At 38.1% G+C, this 24,553-nt stretch overlaps 1 protein-coding gene across 1 annotated transcript in view; it reads right to left on the bottom strand.

The window, feature by feature from the left end:
• Positions 1 to 1,641: 1,641 nt before the first annotated feature.
• The window catches only part of dis3 (DIS3 exosome endoribonuclease and 3'-5' exoribonuclease), a 46,833-nt gene continuing 23,921 nt past the window's right edge, over positions 1,642 to 24,553 (bottom strand). Inside the window, exons 11-21 of the mRNA XM_072577977.1 lie at positions 21,898 to 21,999; positions 21,588 to 21,652; positions 21,155 to 21,239; positions 19,461 to 19,588; positions 18,247 to 18,333; positions 14,818 to 14,974; positions 6,321 to 6,535; positions 5,560 to 5,728; positions 4,897 to 5,055; positions 4,396 to 4,518; positions 1,642 to 2,901 (exon numbers count right to left, since the gene is read on the bottom strand). Coding sequence (XP_072434078.1) covers positions 2,815 to 2,901; positions 4,396 to 4,518; positions 4,897 to 5,055; positions 5,560 to 5,728; positions 6,321 to 6,535; positions 14,818 to 14,974; positions 18,247 to 18,333; positions 19,461 to 19,588; positions 21,155 to 21,239; positions 21,588 to 21,652; positions 21,898 to 21,999 — 1,377 coding nt within the window. The 3' untranslated portion in view covers positions 1,642 to 2,814. The remainder of the gene's footprint in view (positions 2,902 to 4,395; positions 4,519 to 4,896; positions 5,056 to 5,559; positions 5,729 to 6,320; positions 6,536 to 14,817; positions 14,975 to 18,246; positions 18,334 to 19,460; positions 19,589 to 21,154; positions 21,240 to 21,587; positions 21,653 to 21,897; positions 22,000 to 24,553) is intronic.

Here is a 24,553-nt window from a genome sequence, read left to right as displayed (position 1 = left end):
CATTTCATTCGTCTAAGAATTCAACTTCCTCTAACAGTTTTATGGCTAAGGAATAATTAGCTAACATTTGTTTTCTGTTCCATTTCCTGCATGCTGGCATTACACACTCCCTATTCCCCTTCACAATAATAGTGTCCTCATAGTCCATCACACCATATGTGCATTTTCTAACTTTGTCTTTCCTGTTATCTGCAAAACAATCCTAAACTGATTACTTTCTAACAGTTACCAACTTCATGCTCTCTTTGAACAGCAGAAATTCCAACAAAGCTTCATCCACTCATTATAATGCAGTTCCTTTGAGCACAACATGGAAATACAGTGCTGTAGTGGTAATGCCATTTTACTAATATTTTAAGAGTCCAGGGCTACCACCAGAGGGGCATAGGTTGAAATCTCACTGTAGCAGGTAGAATTTAAAGCAAATCTCTAATGGTGCTGCGAAACACCCATTGATTAATGTAAAAACCCGTGTAGTTAATTAATGCCCTTTAAGGAAAGAAGTCTGCCATCCTCGTCTGGTCTGTACTCCATTTTATTTCTACAGCAATGTGGTTGACTTTTAACTATCCTCTGAAGTGAATGCTCAAGGGCAGGACAATAAATGATTACCTTTTCCAGTGATATCCACAACCAAAGAAAGGAATAATAAAAAGTCTACAATCTATATTGGCAATTATCTTCAAGACAGTAAAGATAGTTTATTGATAAATCAATAGTTTTTTCCCTAGCTGCACTGATTTCAATACAAAGTTGATGTTCAAACTAAAATTAGAATCAAAAGCCTTAATGTTAAAGTCATATTTTGTGGCGTCTTCAATCCCATTGCTGTCAGCATCACAGCTGATTACATTATTTTTGAATACCTATTGATTGAAGCTGAAAGTAGTCTGGTACCCATTGAAGCAGCAGCACTAATTAGTCCAGAGCTTGGCTTGGTCAGGGAGACGCTAGCAATATCACATATTTCAAGAAGTGCACTAAAGAGCAAGTATGACTATATAAGTATACTCAGAAAAGTGGCTGGTTTTCTTCCACAAAGGACATTGGCTTAATTGTCATATCACCAACTTTATAAATTCACTTTCCAAACTTGGCAAGATCAATATACGAGCCTTGTGGTGAGGATCAGAGAGAGGGCTTTGAGGGTTTTAAAGACAACGTGCATGCAGTTAAGACATTGCTAGGAGTGACGAGTGCTGGACAGAATTGAATATCATGAGAAATGGGTTCACAAGTTAGCACAATTGATATCCAAGTGTCAGTTTCTGAAGACCTAGAGATGACAAATTTAATTTAATAGGTTTTGATTTATAGCCAAGGCAGTGGTAAAAGACAAACTTGCATTTATGTAACATCTTTCACAACCTTAGGACATCCAAAGCACTTCAAACTAAAGGACTACCAATTCAGAACATATTTTTCATGTATTGTAACCTGTGTAACTTAGGAAACAATATTACAATAAATGTTTGTCTTGGTTAAGGCAGGGTTTCCCTGCATGCAAGTTTGGATTTCCTAAACTTCAGGAGGATTATCTAGATTATCAGAGAACTCCAAGAGACTCAAATATCCTGTTTAAATGTTGCACAGCCATCAAAGTGGATCCAGATAGGATATGAATCCTAATACACAAAATGATCAGAGATCCGATCCCACATTTATTAACAAAACTCCTCAGACAACAAGCGTGCTCGCTGGATAATTGACTGTGACAGATCTACACTTAGGATTGTATGAACTAATACCTTTCATTTGGTCTTTACTGTACCACCACCTCAGATTTAGTATAGAACTCAAATATTGCTGTAAAAGTACTGTATTGAAACTTTTCATCTTGGCACTTAAGACAATGTGCAAAAAATATCAAGCTAAAGGGAAAATACATTGCACAGTATAAATGCTGTTTTCCTGTTACTGAGATTTTTCTTAAATTCTAATTTTGCCATACAAAAAGCTTTGAGAAAATATCTAAGATAATTCTGTGTGTACATTGAAACACTTTTTCACACTAATGTACTAAATTATTTATAGTCATGTACTCCACTACCAAAAAAACTACAATATTGTTTAATGAAATAATTATCAAAGTCAGTTTACAACACTTTTTAAAACTTGACTTTTAACATGTTGTAATAGAATGTGGAAAAGGAGAAAAATCAGTGCAAAATGGGAATTGAATTTGCTCTGCTTAAGTTGTTGGTCATTTGTCTGGAGGCTAAATTGAAACTTTTGTTTATAGCAAACAATTATTTGAAATGGACCAGAGTGAGTTTTTAAATTGATTTGTTATGGTCTTCAAGAGATAAATCAGTGTGGTAACTTTCAATGCACTGCTCTCCTTACTGCAGTATAACAACCAACCAATCTACACAACTTGATATACACATAGTTCAAAATCCTGTCCTCTTTAACCCCTGAAGACCAGCAATTCTGTTGGTCATTTATCTTTCCTGTCTTTGAAAGTATCTCAGGCCTCCTTTATTCCTTGTCTCATCCATCCCTTACTCAAAAGTATTCAATTTCTGATCAAGGGTCACAGACATGAAGCATTAACTTTTACTTTTCACGCCACATTCTACTGACTTTTTGAAATAAAAACAGAATATACTGAAAATAAACTATGAATCCCATTTAAAAATGTGAAAGTATATAAAAATTCAACATTTTATTCAAAACATTGAGTTATAAAAACATTTAAATCATATGATTTTATGCATTATACATATTTATCTTTACTTAAAACAGATATTTTGTGTTAAACGAACTAGAACTTATTTATCAAGAGTGATAGCCAGGAAGAGTGGAACTTTCCTAGTTTAGCTTAGCTTTTTTCATCTCTGGTTCTTCAATACTAGTATTTTTCTGTGATGTATTTCTTGGAACACTAACTCCAGGAATCTGTTAGAAGAAACAAATATACAAATAAACTTACAAAATGTTTACATATTGAAGTCTTCCAAAAGCTGAATATGTGGCATGAACAGGTTCTACAGGTTTAAAAAAAGGAAATATGATTTCTCCACTTTTAATTTTGAACTACATTGTTTTTTTGCCTTGACTGTAAAATTGTGAATTGGTGTAAGGCAATATTTTATTGATTTCTTTTCAAAAATAATTTAAAAAGGACAAATATATGGGAGCAATTTAAGGTTTAATGAGAAGGAGAAGTTAAACTACCAATAATTAATCAATCTTACACAAGTAGTGTTGAGGTTTCATAATGAACATCGCAAGTGTGAAATCATCTGTATGTTGTAATGACTGATGGTGTGGATTGGATACTCTGACTAGAAAACATATTTTGTTCCAATTAATATATGAAATACAAATTTCAAACAAAAACTCTCCCAATCATCACAAAAATGTTACTTGCCAATAAATCTGGCAAACAAAGGGGATAGCACTTCAATCACAATGTAAATATTTTTGAGAAGATTTGTAGCCCAGGTTGAGGTTCTGGATATAGGTTTGCTCGCTGAGCTGGAAGGTTCATTTTTAGACATTTCGTCACCATACTAGGTAACATCTTCAGTGAGCGTCCGGACAAAGCGCTGCTTCATCTGGAGGCTCACTGAAGAGGTTACCTGGTATGGTGACAAAACGTCTGAAAATGAACCTTCCAGCTCAGCACACAAACCTACATCCACAATGCAAAGAGCTACTCTTTGACTATGCATCTTTTAACAAGGTGGTTGATTATTCTGTCTAAACTACATGTATTGACAGTGACACCAATTATCCTCAAGTCTTTATCCTTTAAGAATACAGCATCTGTTAATCTGAACTGGTTCTCCCTCTTTTATTCAGGAAATAACAGGAATATGAAATGTGGCTTTTCAACACTGGCATCGAATACAATGTAAAGAGCTCTTTACTCAGCTGTTCTCATTCGCCTATTTTTCCTACAAATGTTCATCAAAAGCATTCCATACATCCTAATTAAATGGAGGGATTCAGAATGTGGACAGAAGTGACAATTTTAAATTAACCACAGATATCTTAGGAGTGGTCAGAAAAACTAAAGGGCAAGCTCGATTGTTTGATATAGATATTGCAATTTAAAATTACAAGCACTAATATAAACATACAAAACCAATCTTTTTTGTTGGTTCCCACGTGATTCTAATGAAGATTTAAAAAGGGGCAGAGGTGTACACAAGATGTGCATGTGATCACACAGCAGCAGATGTTTTCCATTGGTAAAAGCTGCCATCAGCTAACAATGAAACGGGTACAGGTCATTTACAAAAAACAGTCTCCTGGTCAACAAGAGATGGCAGTTTATCATGGCTACAACTTTCCTGCCCACATACATTACCTTGCAGATGTCTAGTTGTTTAATACATAAACTCTTTTATAAATGGTAAAGTTTAAATAAAATCGAACACTTACCACTGGGTCGACCAGTGCCATTCGAATCTTCTGATGTTGGACATTTGATGCATCCAATGTGATTGTTACAGTTACCTTGTCAAACATGTTGAATATTGTGCCTTCTACTGATAAAGAAGGAACCTGAAAGAACATTAAAGATAAAAATAATAAAGTCTATATTTTTTGATTTTTTTTTTAAATACAAAAAAATTTGAGGATCAAAAAGCAATATTTTTCTTTCACTTTTACAACCATCATAGGGTCATTAGGTTATCTTGAGTCTGACTGTTTTTGACACCAAACCAATAATGTCATCTCCCTTTTGGAAGGGAGTTTGCAATGATAGCCTGGTAATGTGTTTGCATAAGCAATAATAAAAAAAAAGAGATGGTCCAACCAAATCTTCTAAAATAAAATAGGTTTGTATGGAATTACATGATGGTTAATTAAGAACAGGAAGCGTATTATACCAAAGAAAAGTGAAATTAGTTGTAAAAGGATGAAATGAAAGTTATGTACCTCTTGGTTGTAGTGCAACTTTGGGGATTGTTTGCCTTTCTCTTCAAATAAGACAGTACCCTCCAAACCAAACTTTGGAATGAGGACTACAATGGCATTCTTTTTCAGAAAAAGGATATAACCAACTTCATCAACAATTCCTTTGGTTTTAAAGAATAACTGCAATAACATTAAATAGAAAGAATTTAGAACTTAAAAGGCAAACAAAGTCATTTGAGACACAAAACCTGACTTGGCATAATAACCAAACTTTCAATAACAAAGCAAATTTGCTTGTGCTTGACAAAATCAAGTTATTGTGTCAAAAGAACGAAAAAAAAGCTTCTGGACATTTTGATCATGTCTGTAGAGAGCTGTTACGTACCAATAAATGTTGTTTAATGCAAAAATTCTACAATTGTCTAATTTAAACAACAGGCTAAAGCTTCTGTTGCATAGTTATATTACAATTTCTTGAAGATTTTGGTGGAATTGTAAAGAAAGAGAATTTCAGCAAAAACATATTTAATAAATATATTTTAGCCAGGTAGTAAAATTCTTCTAAACCAATAATCAACAACAAAATTACTAGAATTCAAGCAATCATTTGAGTCTTCAAATAAGGTTATTTCCGTTAAGTTAAGTAGTTTCAAGATATGAAATATTACGGACATTAATTTTTACCTGGGTATGGAATGCCACAGAAGCCCGCTGAGAATACTGTGCCATTTTGTGACGGTAGTTAAGGTTATTACACAAAGCTTGTTGTTTATGCTTGTCCATGAGATCTGGGTAGGTAGAATCAGCATTAATTGCCACAGCCAAAAGACGATGTACTATTACATCAGAATACCTACAAAAAGGCAAACACAAGACATCACAAGTGACTGTTTATAATACTGATCAAAATCCAAAAAGGATTAGTGAAACTTTCCAATATCACATTATCGATATCCAATACAATACAGGATTAAAACAGAAGAATAGAATTACTTTTGTGCAGGGATCATTTAAAAATATATGACATTCACTCAGTAAATACTCCAAAGGAACATATCTGATACTTGATCAGATTATGCAATAAGCTCAAAATTATTTTTGAACTAGTAAATTAAATACATCCAAATGCTACACTGGTGATAATGTTCATTTAGGACAGGAATTATTTTAACTCCAGTGAGATCCAAACTAATTAAGTACATTTAGGAAAAAATGCTGTCTCAATCAGACACTTTATGCATGAAACTCCTTCCCAAAACAAAGCATAACTTTTTTCTCTTTTAGTATTGGATACTAATTTTAGGCTGAAGAAAACACTAAAGCATTAGTAATGAGCTCCCCTTCATTACGAGGATTTCCTGTCCATTTGAACTGTAGCTGTGTGGGCATGAGTTTCATTCAGGTGCTAAACATCATACAAAAAAATCATTTTACAAGATCCACACCTTCTGATTGGTGATGTGAAATGAGTATAGATAGGTGAAGCCAGACCAAAGTGATGAAAGTCTGTATCCATTCCAGAACAAAAATAAACTGCCTGCATCATACAACGCGTTGTCAAGATTCGCAAGAGTGTATTCAAATATGGAGAACCAGGAACTTCAGCATTATCCAGAGAATCCGCTAAGGCTTTGGCTGAATCAGTCTGGATATCTAAATTCTAAGAGGAATAGGAAACAACTCAAGCACCATTGTATTTCTTCTCACTTAAAAAAAACTGTACATCTCTATGTTACTGCTGTGTCCACATAACAAATTTATATTTAAATTCTACATGCATTCTTCATAGCACTTAATGAAATCGACCTCTATCTGATCACTTTTACCAAAAACATGTTCCAGGTATTTGCAAATGGTTTACAAAGACTCTGACAGTGGTCATCATCCCATCTCATTCAGAAGATTTGTGAACTATTTCATAAGGTATTACGAGAATGACATCAGATTGAAAAAAAATACAATTGTTCAAATTCTAGGAGGAGTGAAAACAAATGTTGTAGTAGTAGTAGAGGATAATATAGTGAGGGATGGACAGTATTTTGTGCAGACAAGGCGGCATGTCCAGAAAGCTATGTTGCCTACTTAGTGCCAGGACTTGGGATACTGCTCAAGGCTCAACAAGAACTTGGAGTGGGAAAGAATGGCGCAAATAATCATGGTTCACAAATGCTCTACCAACAAAGCAGGATTAGGAAAAAAATTCTGTTTAGACAATATCAGGACTGAGGCACTAAATTGAAGTGTGCTACCCCAAGAGTAATGACCTCTGTATTATTAGCTGAGCCATGGGCCAAAATGGCAGAGAACAGATAAAACTGGTGAAATAAACATGTGGCTGAAAGATTGGTGTGGGGCAAGTGGTTTATGGGGACTGACGTCAGTACTGGGCAAAGTCGGTATAGTTGGAAGGGTCTGTACCTGAACTGTGCTGGGAACAGTGTTCCAGCAAACTGCATAAATAAGGAAGCAAACAGGGCTTTAAACTGAACAACACAGGAGAGAAATCAAGCTTGGCAGATTTAGCAAATAAAGGGATAAAGACAACGCAGGCAGCAAAACATATAATGGAAAATTAAATCAGAGAATACTAGGAAGGGACAGAAAGGAGAAACCTAAGAATGCATCAGAAGTCAAGACTAGATGTTACAAAAGATAACAAAAGACAAAATTAAAGACTCTGATTCTGAATGCACATTGCATTCATATCAAAGTAAACAAATTGATTGTATTTATTTGCTTCAATGTATACTATCAGATAAACATTGCAGAGAGATAGGATTAGGTACTGAGTGACAAAGATTGGATACTGAGTACTGGTATTGGATAATGTGAAATAATTAATTAATAACCTCAGAATAAAGGCAACTCAAATAGCAGAGACAACAATATGATGGGATTTTACATTCAGTTTGAAAAGGGAAAAAAGTGGGTCAGTTAGTAATTACACCAGCATAAAAACTGGATTGGGATACTCGGCCAGGATTAGCTTAATGGAGAAGCACTGGCAAACATTTATTCATTTATTTCATTAAAAAAGTATATTCTGAATACAAAGAAAAATTCTAACAGGAGGACCCACCATTCACAATTAACTAAACAAGTTAAGGATAGCATCAAACTTAAGAAAAGAAAATATGTAATTACACAAAGAGAAGCAAGTCTGATGACTGAACAGAATATAAAAAACAGCAGACAATGACCAAAAGATGAAATCAAGAGAAAGAAATTATGAGTACGAGAAGTAGCTAGAAATGTACGATTAAAAATGAAGACTTTTTAAACAGGTATTTGAAAAGGAAAAATAAAGAGTAAGCAATGTGAATGTTCATCATCCAGTGAGGAAAAAAAAAATCAGGAATTAATAGTAGGTAATAACAAAATGGCGGATGAAAAGAACAGATACTTTGTTTTTGTCTTCATAGTATTAGCTGGAGTATATCACGAGATATAAGGGAGGAAGGAATTTAGTAAAAAATGACAATTACAAGGGAAGTGGTGCTGAGAAAACTAACAGCTACACAGTGATAAGTCTGTAGGCCCAGGTGAGCTTCATTCTAAAGTCTTCAAATAGATTTTAAATGAGCCAGTAGATACATTAGTGTTAATTTTCCAAATCTTGCCAGAACCTGGACATGTTTAAAATCAATTTAGAAAATAACAAATACGTTTTGTTACTAAAGAAGGGAGGGACCAAGAAAAAGGAATCTATAGGCTAGTTAACTTGACATCTGTCATGGAGAAGGTGTCAGAATTGATTATGAAGAAGGTGGTTTCATCTGGACACTTGGGGGAAAAAAATCTCAAACTAATTGGGAGGGTTATCCTGTTTTCCAAATTTGATCAAGTAAGTGAAATGCTTTGAAAGAAAATATTTGCTATGAATAAAGGGGAGCTTTTAGCCAATACTATTATTGGAAATTGCAGAAAGCCCATCAGAGAGTATTTCACAAAGTACAAATTCATGGTGCAATACCTTAACATGAATATAAAACTGGCTGGAAGAAAACAGTATTTTGGGGGGGGGGGGGGGATAAATCAGTCTTTTTCTCACTGCCAGGATATGATGAGTAGAGTACTGCAGAAGTCTGAGCTGAGGCCTTAACTTTTTACAATTTACATACTTGAATAAAAATGTTTAGAGAAACACTAACCAAGTGCAGTCAGGTGGGCGTAATTTAGTTTGGGATTATGGGTGGCATGGACTGGTGGGACCGAAGGACTTGTTTCCATGCTGTACAACTCAATGACTCAGTTGAGGAGAGCAAAGGAAAAGTTGATAAATTTACAGGTGACACAAAGATAGAAATGTATACTGCGATAAGGACAGAACGAGGTTCCAAACAGAAATAAAGAATTTGAGTGACTGCGCAAAAATCTGGTAGAAGGAATATCACATGAGAAGTTATTCACTTTAGTAGGAAGTAGTAAAAATAAGAGTTATTAGTGAAATGAAGAAAACTAAAAGAAAAATCAGAGGTGCAGAGATATCTAGATATAACAAAGTTAGTATGTAGCTACAGTGTGCAATTGTGACGACATTGTCACTTTAAATGGTTGTTGTGTTCTGGATTTTTTGAAGAGAGGTTGAAAAGGCAGAGGTGCCGATGTGGTTAGGGCTCCTGCATGAATCAACAGTATTGCTTTTTTAAAAATAATTTAACAATGGAAGGAGATTGGCCAGTTCACCCAAATGTAGCAGTCACAGGATGTGACAGTATCAGAAGGGTTGCAAGTTTCAGTATAGAACTGCTAACTGACTTTCTCGTAAACTCCTGCCTGTAAGAATCAGTGTTTGAATTCACCTTTTTGCCAAAGGGTGTTTATGGGATGTTACTATATTGGAACAGTTAATTAGTTAAGTTGCTGTATTGTATTGGTTAAGTTTTCCAATAGTTAAGTTATTCTAAATTTCGCATTCTTTCCTTCATGTTTCAATTATAGAGTTTAAATAAATTGTGTTTTGCTGAAAGCAGAGTGGTTTGACAGTTGCATCACACCTGGAACACCCATTTCACATATACCTTTAAAATAAAAGGTTAGGCTACCTTCTTAAAATATTTTTGGGGAGGTGGGGTGGGGCGGGGGTGCTGGCTTGGTCCATTACAGACTGGGGGCTCGTTTGGGATAATTTTAGAGTTCTGATTCGTGCTTAGTATTGTTGGACTCAAAAGGTGGCCAGTGGTAGATGCTATTGCCTTTTATTTTAGGTGGTGAATTCAGTTGATTTAAACATTGCTTTATATAGTAATGGCTCTTTCAGTCACTAAAACTTTTCTGGGAATGGAGGAAGTGACTTTGGGAGCTTTACAAAAAGGTGAGCAAGACAAAGCTGTTGGATTCGGCAGACAACTTGGAGTTGCTTTTGTGAGAAAAGGAGGTACTTACAACAATAGCTTGACATTTAAATTTGCTGGAAAGGGCTAGGATTCAATTGCTGATGAAGCAACTTGAACATTAAAAGGAAGTGACAGTGCGAATTATGGGTAAAAGCATTGGGAAGAGAAAAAAGGAAATAATCACCCTGACACAGCAATAAGGAGCAGGAGAGACAGACAGACAGACGGACGGAAGGAAAAGAGAGAGAGGGAGAGAGAGGGTTGAACTTCAGAAGTTGGCACTTAGACAGGAAAGTCCACTTAAAAGGATGGAGGTAAAGGAAGAAGATAAGTTCAATGAGGAGGATAGTGATAAGCAAACCCATTGCAGCCAAAGGACTGGTGGGGATCTGTTTAAATATATCCAAGCAATGCCTAAATTTGATGAGAAGGATGTAGAAGTCTTTTTCATCGCATTGTAGAAAGTGGCTTAACAAATGAAGTGGCCGGTGACCCTATTTTTGAGTCAAACAAAAGGTGGTAAGTACAGCTCGTGAGATATTTGCATCACTACAAAAGGAGGTATCTGGGGAGTATGAGGTGATGAAGAAAGCCATCTCAAGTGCATACATGCTTGTGCTAGAAGCCTACAGACACTGTTTCAGGAATCTAAGGGAGGACCCTGGTCAAATGCACACCGAGTCTGAAAGGATCAAACAAATGAATGACATAGCGTCAGATGATGTGGAGTCTGTGTGGGTGGAATTGAGGAACCACAAAGGCAAAAAAAACCATAATTGGAGTTGTGTACAGACCTCCTAACAGTGGTCAGGACCAGGGACGCAACATGTACCAGGAAATAGAGAAGGCATGTCAGAAAGGCAAGGTCACAGTGATCATGGGAGACTTCAATATGCAGGTGGACTGGGTAAATAATGTTGCCAGTGGATCCAAAGAAAGGGAATTCATGGAATGCTTACAGGATGGCTTTTTGGAGCATGGAGCCCACAAGGGAGCAGGCTATTCTGGACCTAGTGCTTTGCAATGAACCAGACTTTATAAAAGATCTTAAAGTAAGGGAACCCTTAGGAAGCAGCGATCATAATATGGTAGAGTTCAGTCTGGAGTTTGAAAGAGAAGGCAAAATCGGATGTAATGATGTTACAGTTAAATAAAGGTAATTATGAGGGCATGAGAGAGGAACTGACAAAAATAGACTAGAAGCAGAGGCTTGCAGGGAAGACAATACAGCAAAAATGGCAGGAGTTTGTGGGTATAATTAAGGACACTGTACAGAGGTTCATCCCCCAAGAAAAGAAAGATTATCCAGGGAGGGATTAGACAGATATGGCTGACAAAGGAAGTCAGGAAATGTATTAAAGAAAAAGAGAGATTCTATAAAGTGGCCAAGAGCAGTGGGAAATCAGAAGATTGGGAAGGCTACAAAAACAGAGGATAACAAAGAGAGTAATAAGAAAGGAGAGGATCAAATATGAAGGTAGGCTAGCCAGTAATATTAGAAATGATCGTAAAAGTTTCTTTCAATGCATAAGAAACAAACGACAGACAAAAGTAGACATTGGGCCACTTCAAACTGATGCTGGAAGCCTAGTGATGGGAGATAAGGAAATAGCAGGAGAACTTAACAAGTACTTTGCGTCAGTTTTCACAGTGGAAGACAGGAGTAATATCCCAACAATTAAAGGGAGTCAGGAGGCTGAGTTGAGTATGATTGTCATTACAAAAGAGAAAGTGCTAGAAAAGCTAAAAAGTCTTAAAATTGATAAATCTCCTGGCCCCGATGGGATACATCCTAGAGTTCTGAGAGAGGTGGCTGAGGAAATAGCGGAGGCATTGGTTGAGATCTTTCAAGAGTCACTGGAGTCACAGAAAGTCCCGGATGATTGGAAGACCGCGGTTGTAACCCCATTGTTCAAGAAAGGATCAAGACAAAAGATGGAAAATTATCGGCCAATTAGCCTTACCTTAGTTGTTGGTAAAATTCTAGAATCCATCATTAAGGATGAGATTTCTAAATTCTTAGAAGAGCAGAGTCTGATTAGAACAAGTCAACATGGATTTACTAAGGGGAGGTCATGCCTGACAAACCTGTTGGTATTCTTTGAAGAGGTGACAAGTAGGTTAGACCAGGGAAACCCAGTGGATGTGGTCTATCTAGACTTCCAAAAGGCCTTTGATAAGGTGCCACACGGGAGGCTGCTGAGCAAGGTGAGGGCCCATGGTGTTCGAGGTGAGCTACTGGGATGGATTGAGGATTGGCTGTCTGACAGAAGGCAGAGAGTTGGGATAAGAGGTTCTTTTTCAGAATGGCAGCCGGTAACGAGCGGTGTCCCGCAGGGTTCTGTGTTGAGGCCACAGCTGTTCGCATTATATATTAATGATCTGGATGAAGGGACTGGGGGCATTCTAGCGAAGTTTGCAGATGATACGAAGTTAGGTGGACAGGCACGTAGTACTGAGGAAGTGGGGAGGCTGCAGAAGAATCTAGACAGTTTGGGAGAGCGGTCCAGGAAATGGCTGATGGAATTTAAAGTGAACAAACGTGAGGTCTTGCACTTTGGCAAAAAGAATAAAAGCACAGACTACTGTCTAAACGGTGAGAAAATTCGTAAAGCCAAAGTACAAAGAGATCTGGGAGTGCTAGTCGAGGATTCTCTAAAGGTCAACATGCAGGTTGAGTCTGTGATTAAGAAAGCAAATGCAATGTTGTCACTTATCTCAAGAGAGTTGGAATATAAAAACACCATTGTGCTACTGAGACTTTATAAAGCTCTGGTTAGGCCCCATTTGGAGTACTGTGTCCAGTTTTGGTCCCCACACCTCAGGAAGGACATACTGGCACTGGAGCGTGTCCAGCAGAGATTCACACGGATGATCCCTGGAATGGTAGGTCTGACATATGAGGAACGGCTGAGGATCCTGAGATTGTATTCATTGGAGTTTAGAAAATTAAGGGGAGACTTAATAGAGACGTACAGTACATGGCTCGGAAAGGGTGGATGCTAGGAAATTGTTTCCGTTCGGTGAGGAGACTAGGACCCGTGGACACAGCCTTAGAATTAGAGGGGGTAAATTCAGAACAGAAATGCACAGACATTTCTTCAGCCAGAGAGTGGTGGGCCTGTGGAATTCATTGCCGCAGAGTGCAGTGGAGGCCGGGACGCTAAATTTCTTCAAGGCAGAGATTGATAGATTCTTGTTGTCTCGGGGAATTAAGGGCTACGGGGAGAATGCGGGTAAGTGGAGTTGAAGTGCCCAGCAGCCATGATTGAATGGCAGAGTGGACTCGATGGGCCGAATGGCCTTACTTCCACTCCTATGTCTTATGGTCTTAAGTGTGAGGGATGGATTTGGGGTAAAGAGAAATCCTCAGGTGGAAAAGGAAAAGTAGATCTCAGTGAAGATAATAAAGGTAGCTTAGCACAAGGGAAAAAGGAAAGCCATGAAGGGGAAAACAAGTTGAGGATCAGGTGTTTTCACAGCAATAAAGTAGGCCACATGAAGTCACACTGTTGGTGGTTTAGAAAAAGCACTGGCAAGACAGATCTAGGAAAACAGAATAACTATACATGTGGCAGGACAGGAAAAAGTAACTGCCGATGCATTGTTGCAACTTGGACAAACAAAGATGGAGGCATTTGGCGGCAGGAGTAAACTGACTAATAGAATGTAATAGTGAACGTTTGCATGGTTGGAGTCAAGGTAGAGTAGACATATTGCATTGTACTAATAGAGTAAGACTAAAGGGCTTTAAAAGGAAGCCACCTTTGTATATTGATGGATTTTTTTTTAAAAGCAAGGAGGTGTGACAATGTTGTCACTTTAGAAAGGCTATTTTGTCCTGGATTTTTTTTTGGAAGAGAGGTTATAAAGGCAGAGGTGCCCACGTGGCTAGGTTCCCAGCCTGAATCAAAACAGTTTAATGGTCAGTTCTCCCAATTCAGGTTTTACTGGATTTGTTTAGCTGTAGCAGTCACAGGATGTGACAGTAGCAGAAGGGTTGCAAGTTTCAGTAAAGGATTCCTAACTGATTTTCTCTGAAACTCCTAGACTGGACTCCTGCCTGTAAGAATTCTTCGAGTTTACCTTTTTGCCAAAGACTGTGTTTATGTGAAGTTACTATATCAGAACAGTTAGTTAATTAAGTTGCTGTATCAGATTGAACATGAAAAGGAATTGAAACAGTTTGAAATATGGTTAAAATCAGTGGATCAAAAGGGGCTAATAGCCTATATCTGTTCTTAATTCAAATGGTTGTATGTATATTAGTAAACTTTACATTGTACTACTTCTCCACTGGAAACAATAGAATTCATAAAATTAGATCATCTAAAACATCCTCCTCCCATATTTTCACAACACTAATGAAAAGGCTAACCACATCCAAAATAACAATATCAAAAAACTTAGAATATCAAATTTGTATTCAGCAAAGAATAAATCACACACTCAAAAAATAGGCAGGTGGTTGTGCAATTGAACTAACTTTTTATACTACTTATCCAAATTGGCTCCAACACATGTCTCATATGTTAGTAACTTGAAGACTTATTCAAATAAGATAACATTTGGAACCAGCACCATAAAGTATGATTTATTTGCTCACCTTGGATCTTGCTGCTTTGACAAGGATGTCATAGTTTGACAGTGGAGGTGCTGGATGCTTTCTGAGTAATGCACATTCTGAAAACTCCTCATAAATTTTCTGTGCAACTGAAATATTGGCCAGCAACATGAATTCTTCTACCATGGAATTAGTTTCTCTACAAATTAAATTAGAAAAATGTTAACAAATACTTCAGCAAGAAGGTTTAAATGGCAGTTGGAGAACGTATCACACTGAACGTTTACATAATCTAACATAGAACTACGGATGCTGGAGACCTGAAACAGAAACACTCATTGCTGGAAAACAGAAACTCAGATGGTCAGGCAGCAGCTGTGGAAAGAAAGTAGAGTTAACATACCGAATCCGGTGACTGCATCAGAACTGTCAGCAGCTACGAAAAATGTGGTATTTATGCTGAAGCAGAAATTGGGCTCGGAAGGGGGACAAAGGGGAGAGGTACAAATTGGTATGGATGACTGCAGCTCCAAATAAACTCAAGAAGTTAGACATCATTCTGGACAAGCAATCCAATTTACTGGTATCTGTTCTACCACCAGGTCACTATCGCTGTATTGTGCATGATCGACAAGACACAATTGCAACAACTCACCTTTGACTGCCGCAAAGTGGATACAAACTTGGCTGAACGATAGTGAACAGTGTAATGGCTAATGGTATTTTTCAAGTTAAACAACAATACGTATGAAGTTCTGCAAGGTCAGCATTGGAACGCGAGACCGTAACATGCGGGGGACAATTTCAAATTTTCCCGACGATACAGAGCTTGGAAGAATTGCAAACTGTGTGGGGAAGACCATGTAGAAATACAAAAAGACATTGACAAGTTGGCACTCTGAGTAGATAAGTGGAAAATAGAGTGGAGAAGTGTGAGATAATACAGTCTGGAACAAATATCACGGAGACACAGTATAAAAGAAAGGAGACTATTCTTATGGGAGTGTGGATAACTGAAACCTAGGTATACTTGTCCTACCACCTTTTTAATGACTGATGCACACAAAAAAAGAGCTATTAACAAAGCATTTAGTTTTGTAAGATTCATTAATAAGGACAACAAGTATTGAAGAAGTGAAGTTTTGCTGAATTTAAATAGGATACTGGTTAGGTCGCAGCCGGAGCGCTGGAGTATCTGGGTGCCACACTTTAGGCAGGAGATGAATTGACTGGAGAGAGAGAGAGAGAGAGAGAGAGAGAGAGAGAGAGAGAGAGAGAGAGAGAGAGAGAGAGAGAGAGAGAGAGAGAGAGAGAGAGAGAGAGAGAGAGAGAGAAAAAAAACAAAAAGAGCATAACAATGGCTTCAAGGATTTAAGAAATCAAGAGGAAAATTCTTTATAACCCAGAGGGTGGTGGGAATGTGGAACTCACTGCCTCTAAGGGTGGTAGAAACAGTAAGCCTCATGACACTTAGATGCGCATATGTTACACTAAGGCACAACAGGTTATGGGCCAAGGGTGGAAAATGGGACGAGAATAGTTAGGTGGTTCTTTTTGACTTCATGGATGCGATAGATTGAAGGGACTTGTGTGTGCTGAAGATCTCTAGGACTCTAACAAGTGCATGAAATGCAACCAGTTTCACGTTTTCCTGCTAGTTTCACACAGCATCTTGATTTTGGACTGCATCACTGCTGGATGACACTCCCAGAAATCCCCACCTAACAATAACATGAATGTATCCAAATCACACAGACAATAGTAGCCCATGATAACAGTCATCGCCATCTTCTTATGAGCAATTAAGGACTGGCAATAAATACAGTCTGGCTTTGCCAGTAATGGTGGAATCCCAAGAATCAAAACAAAAAATTTTCTGAAAACAAGTTCCATGTTTTTGATTTCAATATTTTATGTTTCAGCTGAGGGTTTGGCTTTCCTCTCACATTCTTGCAATATACAACCAAAGGAGATTCAAATAATTCATTCGGGACTAGAAGTGACTGTTCCTAAAAAAAAACTACAATTACAATATCTGAATTAAAAACAACTGGTGGGATATTGTTCAGACAGACTGCTGTGGATTATTTTGTAGGGACTAAGACAATAAAACAAGAAGCCGTTAATCAGTATTTAATACCACAGGGGGAAGAAAAACCCCAAGTTACTGCTCAGAACATTCAGTCTCGTATATTTTCAGAAACGACAAAGGAAAACTCAAAAGCATAAAATCTTGAATAACCTTCATAATTTCAGGCCCAAAGAGTAAATGAGTTTATCCAGTGAGTAGCTAACTCTTTTGGCTTGTAAGATCTCTCTACAGGGAAACCTAGTCAATGCTAAACTAGCCTGATTTAACACAAGGTAACTTCAGCACCTCAGGTGTGGGAGGGAAAAAAAAATAATTAAACAGAATTTCCTATGATCCCTTTTCCATCATAGGGCAAGTTGACAGTGTTTAAACTGTGCAAAATGACATTGCATCAGGTAAAACAGCTAATTCAGCATACAGTAAAACATCAACTAAGAGACAGTGAGGTCTGCAGATGCTGGAGATCAGAGTTGAGTGTGTTGCTGGAAAAGCACAGCAGGTCAGGTAGCATCTATGCTGCCTGACCTGCTGTGCTTTTCCAGCAACACACACTCAAAACAGCAACTAAGTCGAGTTACATTATGAGATATCAATGAGTAAAGAGAGACTTGTATTCATGTAGTAGCTAGTATTACCTCAAGACACCAACATGTGAAATACTCTCAAGTGCAGTCATAATTGCAATGAAAATATACAAGCCAATTTCGATGTAAAAAGCTCCCACAAAGGACAACGTTATGATGGTCAGGTAATCTGATTATTCTGTTTTTGTTTGAGGGATAAACATTAGTTTCCTTGTTGTGCTTTTAAGTAAATGTTGTTGGATCTTTTATACTAACTGGTGTATAGATAGGGTCTTGGTTTAATGTCTCCTCCAAAAGACAGCTTTGCCCAATAATATAGTATCCCGAATGCTGCACTGGTAATGCCAACCTAACTTTTTGTGCTGAGGATCGAAGAGACACTTGGACCCTAAAACATTCTTACTCAAATAAGAATAACCCATATAAGCACAATAATTCTGAAATGTTAAGACTGAATAGTCACATAGTTTTCACTTTTTAATAAAGTGAATAATGTAAGTCTTGGTGACTATTCTACAGAAATACAATACAACAGAACAGGTTCAATTCACATTATGGATAGAAAATCAATTTTGGCCCTTCATTAAAGATCAGGTACTATAATAAATGAATGAAACACTGTTGCATTTCTAAAAATTAATGGCACGAAAATAAATGTAATCTAAAGAAGTAGTTTTTTTTTGTATATTTTGGAGGTTGATTAACTTTGACTAATACAACATAGGAGTAAAAATATCTGCAAAATGAAATTAACTGATTTCAAAGCTACTCAGTATTTAAATATGCAATACATACTTTAATTCTTTGGTTTGTAGGTCGATTGGATCATGGGTTTCACTGTCTATATGAAATCGCACTTCAGGAGAAGACAGTGTTAGAGCTCTGAAAACAAAAGCACACTTCAATTAAATCACATTAGATTCCCCGAGTAACTGAGACTCAATTTGAGATCGAAAATAGCATTGAGTGAATTATCGCTGCTCAATGTCTTATCTAAAATGGCCCTCTCAAATTCAAGTTAATTTAAGTGCCAAATTACATCTGAATTTGAATACCTTCACTTAATTTAATCAGAAATTTAAATAAAATACTTTTACTGTTTTTAATGTTAGTTGCAGAATAAATTGGTAAAGATACAGACAACTTTCCTGCACTTTAAATAGTGCTACGATAGCCCTGATATTCAGATCAGGGTTGGAAATCTTACTTCTGTGATGCAGGTTATACTTTGGGGGCGGGATGGATACTAGCGACTCAGGTGCTCAGTATAATAGTTAAGAGTAAATTTTTAAATTCTCTAACTTTTCTTGGTAACGACCAGCTAAACTGAGGCTGATTCCACCAAATTATCTGACTTTAATGGATTTCTGGCAGATTCCAGGCACAGGAAGATTGCCCATCAGAATCTTCAGCTTCTTAGCCAATGTTCACAGAGTTTTCTGTGCCTGATATCCTGCATGGTGCCAATATGCAATTCTAGTCTATGCTGCTTCAATGACTCTGCTCATCAGAAGATCTGGACCAGTATGTTTTACACTGTCTGAAAGGGCAAAGTCTCTACTTGTGACTCATGTATGTACTGTATAGGAGCATCAGCCTAGATTTTCCTCAATATCTCAGGATTTCAAAACATAACCTTCTGACTTCAAAGCAAATGTATAAGTTCAGAGAAAACCCTGGACTAATTGATTCAATTTTAAGAAGAGAATAATGCTTTGTGTAGATTAGATTAGATTAGATTACTTACAGTGTGGAAACAGGCCCTTCGGCTCAACAAGTCCACACCGCCCCGCCGAAGCGCAACCCACCCATACCCCTACATCTACCCCTTTACCTAACACTACGGGCAATTTAGCATGGCCAATTCACCTGACCTGCACATCTTTGTGACTGTGGGAGGAAACTGGAGCACCCGGAGGAAACCCACGCAGACACAGGGAGAATGTGCAAACTCCACGCAGAGAGAGTGTACATTTGAAAGAAGAAAAATATAAAACATTTAAACTCACCCATTGTCAATTCTTCTCTTTTTTAGAATTTTTGCTAGTTTATTTAAACGGCGAAGTCCTAATGTAACCTCATCATTCATGCTTTCATCATCGATTCTCATTTGTGCTTCAGCATATGTGAGTGATGCCTAATAAACAAATGTGCAAAAGTAAATAAATATAGACACAAATGTCAAGTGTTCATAAAACATTTATACACAGACTCCAGAATACATTCTGAGCATTTCAAGTTGAAATTGCACTTACTTAAAGTAGTTAACTTAACTTCAAATGACCAACTCTCAGGGAAAACCAATATTTCTTTGCACTGTTGCTTGGACATACTGACGGGATTGCCATCTTACGAAAGAAGGGACTTCCACATTGGGGATTCTGATCAGGTCTCCCTTAGAAATATAAAGCCACACCTCTATTCTGACAGTTCTTTCATAACACAAAGCAGTTAGAAGGAGGCAAACCATGACCCCTTTCCACAACAGGTAGCTGCCATATTTGAAGGTCCAGACAGTAGGGTACCACCTTGGTGTGTGGGGGGGGGGGGGGGGGAAAGAGGAGGAGTTGAGAATGAGGTTGAGACTTGCCTGACAAGGTCTCCTTGCACAACACCCATCTATGCTAAAATGATGACCACCTAAAATGGAAAATTGGGCTACTATATTCTGTTTTAACAAAGACAGGTTAAGATTACCTGACCATTTAATTTTCAGATCGCATTAAAATGGTTCTAATAAATTATTAATAAGGATATTATTCAACAATTAAACCATAAATGTATTCAACAGCTCTGAAGGCAGCATTGTTCCACCAAGCTCAAGGTTTGTTTTCTAGTCAATACATACAAAAAATGTCTGCAAACAATTGTGTCTGAATTCAAAGGACATTGAGGTTTAATAGGATAATACCATGGAATGCTGTACATATTAAATAGTTTAGAAGCAAAGAAAACTTAATTGTAAAAAAAACCTAACTTCTCATATTTAGTTTTATCGGCATTTCACTACTACCATCTGCAAATTTATCTAGCATTAACGGCCAGTTGATTATCATTTTGCAATTTAAAAAGGACCATTTCAGGATTAAAGTTTGTAAGGTTCGAAGAGTTTCTTGTGTTCAACCAAAGTTATTGTTCGGAAATAGAATATAGTTGTATTTTTGAAATACAAGCAAATGAAATAAATACAGAAATTGCTGGAGTGACTCAGATCTGGAAGTACCAGTGAAGAGAGAAACAGAATGTTTTAAGCATGATGTGACTTTGACAGAACTGTTCTGGAGGAAGTCATACTGAATTCAAAATGCTAACTCTGTTTTGCTCTCCACAGATTCCTGATAAAGGGCTTTTGTCCGAAACGTTGATTTTGAAGCTCCTTGGATGCTGCCTGAACTGCTGTGCTCTTCCAGCACCACTAATCCAGTACAGATGTCAGCAGACCTGCCGAGTTGCTCAAACATTTTTGTTTTCATTTCAATCTTTGAGGATCTGAAGTTGTTGGCTTGTATACAACTAAAGATATTATGTTACATTATATTTTAAATAAAGCTTTGAGGTCACCTTTACTGTTCTCTTTTCCTTTCCATTGTTCATCTGTTCTTTCTATCTCAGTCATATAACCAAAAGATTAAGTAGCCATATTAGGGAGAATGGAGTGAATAAAAATCATTCCTGGGCTCAGAACTTTAAAATATTACTTTACCTTTGAATTAATAACACTTTTTGTGTATATAGTATGTAGAATTTCAGCATTGTGGGTCATTTCCCAAATACAAGAAAATGCAAACCTAAAAAAAAATAAAAGAACACAAGTTAAGTGAATACTAAAATCTTCAAGTTAGTAAATAAGGAACTGAGTTATCAAATGACTATGAACTTAATCTGTTGTTGTCCTTAGCTATAGGTCTGAAGGAGGTAACAACTTCAACCCATATGTATGACCTATTTTCTGGGTGTCAGAAATAAAGAATGTCAAAAATCTCATCTTATTTATTCACTGAAGGCAACTGTAAAAGTGGAAGGAAGGAGGCAAAGTGAACTTGTCATTCAATTGGAGTCTCTCAATGCTACACTTAAGATCAACAAACAAGCAAGCAAGTACAACACAGGACATGCACAGACAAAAAAAAAGTTACCTCTCAACATTGGACCTTAAGGAGCAGAGATTTGAGCTCAATAATTCAGGAACCATGTCAATTCTCTATTGGAAATCAAAAAAATGTATTACTGCTATTGTGTCATCTTCTTTCCCTGTCCTTGTACTTAAGATAAGCAGTACCTCCTCTAGACTAGTTCCATGACTGAAACAGAACAAACATATCTCATGGAAAAATTGATACAATCGTTGCTGAATTGCCATAAAACAATTATGGTTTTGCTCGAACTTAATCCAATTAAAAACACAATCTCAAATCTATGATGATTTTAGAGTTGTAGGATCTTTACCTTGTCACAAAGATATACTGTGGTCCCTCGATTTGCTGACTCTTGATCTAGGGCATTACCAGGACGGATAAAGTGGCTCACGTCTGCTATATGCACTCCAACCTGTTTTTGAACATTCATGCATAAATTACCATACCTAAAATGCTCAGTCAACATTTCAAATCACACACCAAGTAAGGAATGAAACAAAATGACCATTTACAATTCGCACATGAGTTTGCAGAATGAAAGACGTTCCATCTCAATTTTTTAGAACATGTTATGCTTCAGTTTACCACACTAACATATTGCAAGTGTAAATAGATTAACAAATAAAACAATGCAAAATTATCTCGAGCATTAAGTATTAACTCTCAGAAGGCCAGTTTTGTCCCAACAATACTCAGTGAATTATTTGTTACATCCTACTATTTAAAAGTTATGCGCTCATAACAGGCAGAAACAAATTAAGTTCAAGCACACCCAAGGAGCTTGGTTAAGTGAATGTTTAATCTTTCTAATTTAATAATATTGTAATCAGAAGTGAAGGAACAAGCCACTCGATTGCTCAGTTTTGATATTAAATTAGATTTCTGCACAATTTTTTTAATTTCAATACTTATACAGAAATGTTCCCATTTGCTGGAATTGAAGATAACCTGAAGAATTGGCTCCGAATTTCAGTCAACTTGCTAACTATGCTTATTTTAAATGATAATGTACGTGTGGAGAACTGGTTTTGCTTAAAATTAATACTTGACATAGAAATGAGTGTGTTCGGAAGCTTCTGGGATCACTGCCAGAACTATCACCTCCGTGAATGCCACAGATAACCTCTGCCTTCGCGAATGCTACCTGCCATGTCACTTTCGCTCCCGTGGCTGCTGCCATCAATGCTACTTCCACCTCCACTAATGTAACTCAATGGAGCTTTCTCTCCAAACACACCACTTCTGACCCCATGACCGCCACTGTTAACATCACCAATGATCAAATGACCGCCCCCACTCTAAAGACAGAGACATAGTCTCCAGCCCGACTCCAGCACCACACCAGGCCCCAGCCCCAAGCCCTGCCAGGTATTCACCACACCACCAGACCTTCCTCTCACTGAGGATGAAAAGTCAGTTCACAATAAAGGTCTCACTTTCATCCCACTACACTCCCGGGTCAATGAATTCCACATACATTGCGGCATTAAACTTCTCTCGTGCTGCCTCTGTGCTTACTTTTTCAATTGTGACTCCCACCCACCTTCCAAAGACCCTTTTTCCTGCCGCCAACATACTCCATCCTCTTGGACACCCCATGCTGAACTTTCCACTTCCCTTGACCTCTTTACCTTCAACGGTCGTCATTACATTGACCGCCTCAACCTATCTACTCCTTTCACCAACTCCATTCTCTCATGCTGGCAACGCACAGCCCTCCACTCCCTCCGCTGCAACACCAAACTCACCATCAAACCAGCAGACAAGGGGGTGGCAGTGGTACTATGGCACACCAACCTCTACTTTGCCGAAGCCAGGTGCCAAATTCGCTGACACTTTCTCCTAGCATCCCCTTGACCATGACCCTCACCTCTCTTCACTAAACCAACGTCTCCCAAGCCACCACACCCTCCACCACCTTCATGACTTTCCATTCCCCAGCCCCCAACACCTCATCATCACTATGGACATCCAGTCCCGATACACAACCATCCCTCGTGATGAAGGCTTACAAGCCCTCTGTTTCTTCCACTTCCGCCTCCACTAACACACACATTTGATTTGCAGGACTGGTCCTCACCCTCAACAACTACTCCTTCGAATCCCCCACTTCCACCAGACCAGAGTGGTAGCCATGGCACTAGCATGGGCCCCAGCTATGTCTGCCACTTCGTAGGGTACATGGAAGAGTCCATCTTCCATAGTTACACTGGCATCATCTGCCACCTATTACTCTGTTACATTGATGACTGCATCAGTGCCACCTTGTGCTCCCATGAGGAGATTAAACTGTTCACCAACATCTTCCATCCTGACCTTAAATTCACCTGGACTATCTCAGACTCGTCCCTCCTCTTCCTGTCTCCATCTCTTAACAACAGACTCAACATGGACATCTATTTCAAACCCACCGGTTCCCACTACCATCACCACCCCCGGCCTGTAAAAATGCAATCCGTTACTCCCAAATCCTCCGCCATATCTGTTCCCAGGAGGAGCAATTCCACTCCAGGACATCCCAGATGTTCTCCTATTTCAGGGACGACAATTTCCCCTCCTACATGATCATCAATGCCCTCCAGCACAAGTCCTCCACTTCCCACACCTCCGCTCTTGAACCCCACCCCTCCAATAGCAACAAGGATAGAACCCGCCTGGTCCTCACCTCTCATCCCACTAATCTCCGGATACAGTGCGTCATCCTTTGCCATTTCCACTACCTACAGACAGACCCATCACCAAAGATAGATTTCTCTCCCTCGCCCTATCTGCATTCCACAGAGGCCATTCCCTCCGCGAATTCCTTGTTAGGTCCACGCCCTCCACCAACACACCCAGCACACCTGGCACCTTCCACTTCCACCACAAGAGGTGTAAAACCTGAGCCCACACATCTCCCCTCACCTCCTCCAAGGCCGCAAAGGATCTTTTCACATTCAGCATAAATTTTACTGCACATCCTTCCA

Source organism: Chiloscyllium punctatum, chromosome 9 (genome assembly GCF_047496795.1).
Source record: "Chiloscyllium punctatum isolate Juve2018m chromosome 9, sChiPun1.3, whole genome shotgun sequence".
In the NCBI taxonomy this organism is placed as follows: domain Eukaryota; kingdom Metazoa; phylum Chordata; class Chondrichthyes; order Orectolobiformes; family Hemiscylliidae; genus Chiloscyllium; species Chiloscyllium punctatum.
The sequence above is the reverse complement of the archived record's forward strand: the minus strand, read 5'-3'. Positions and strand labels throughout refer to the sequence as shown.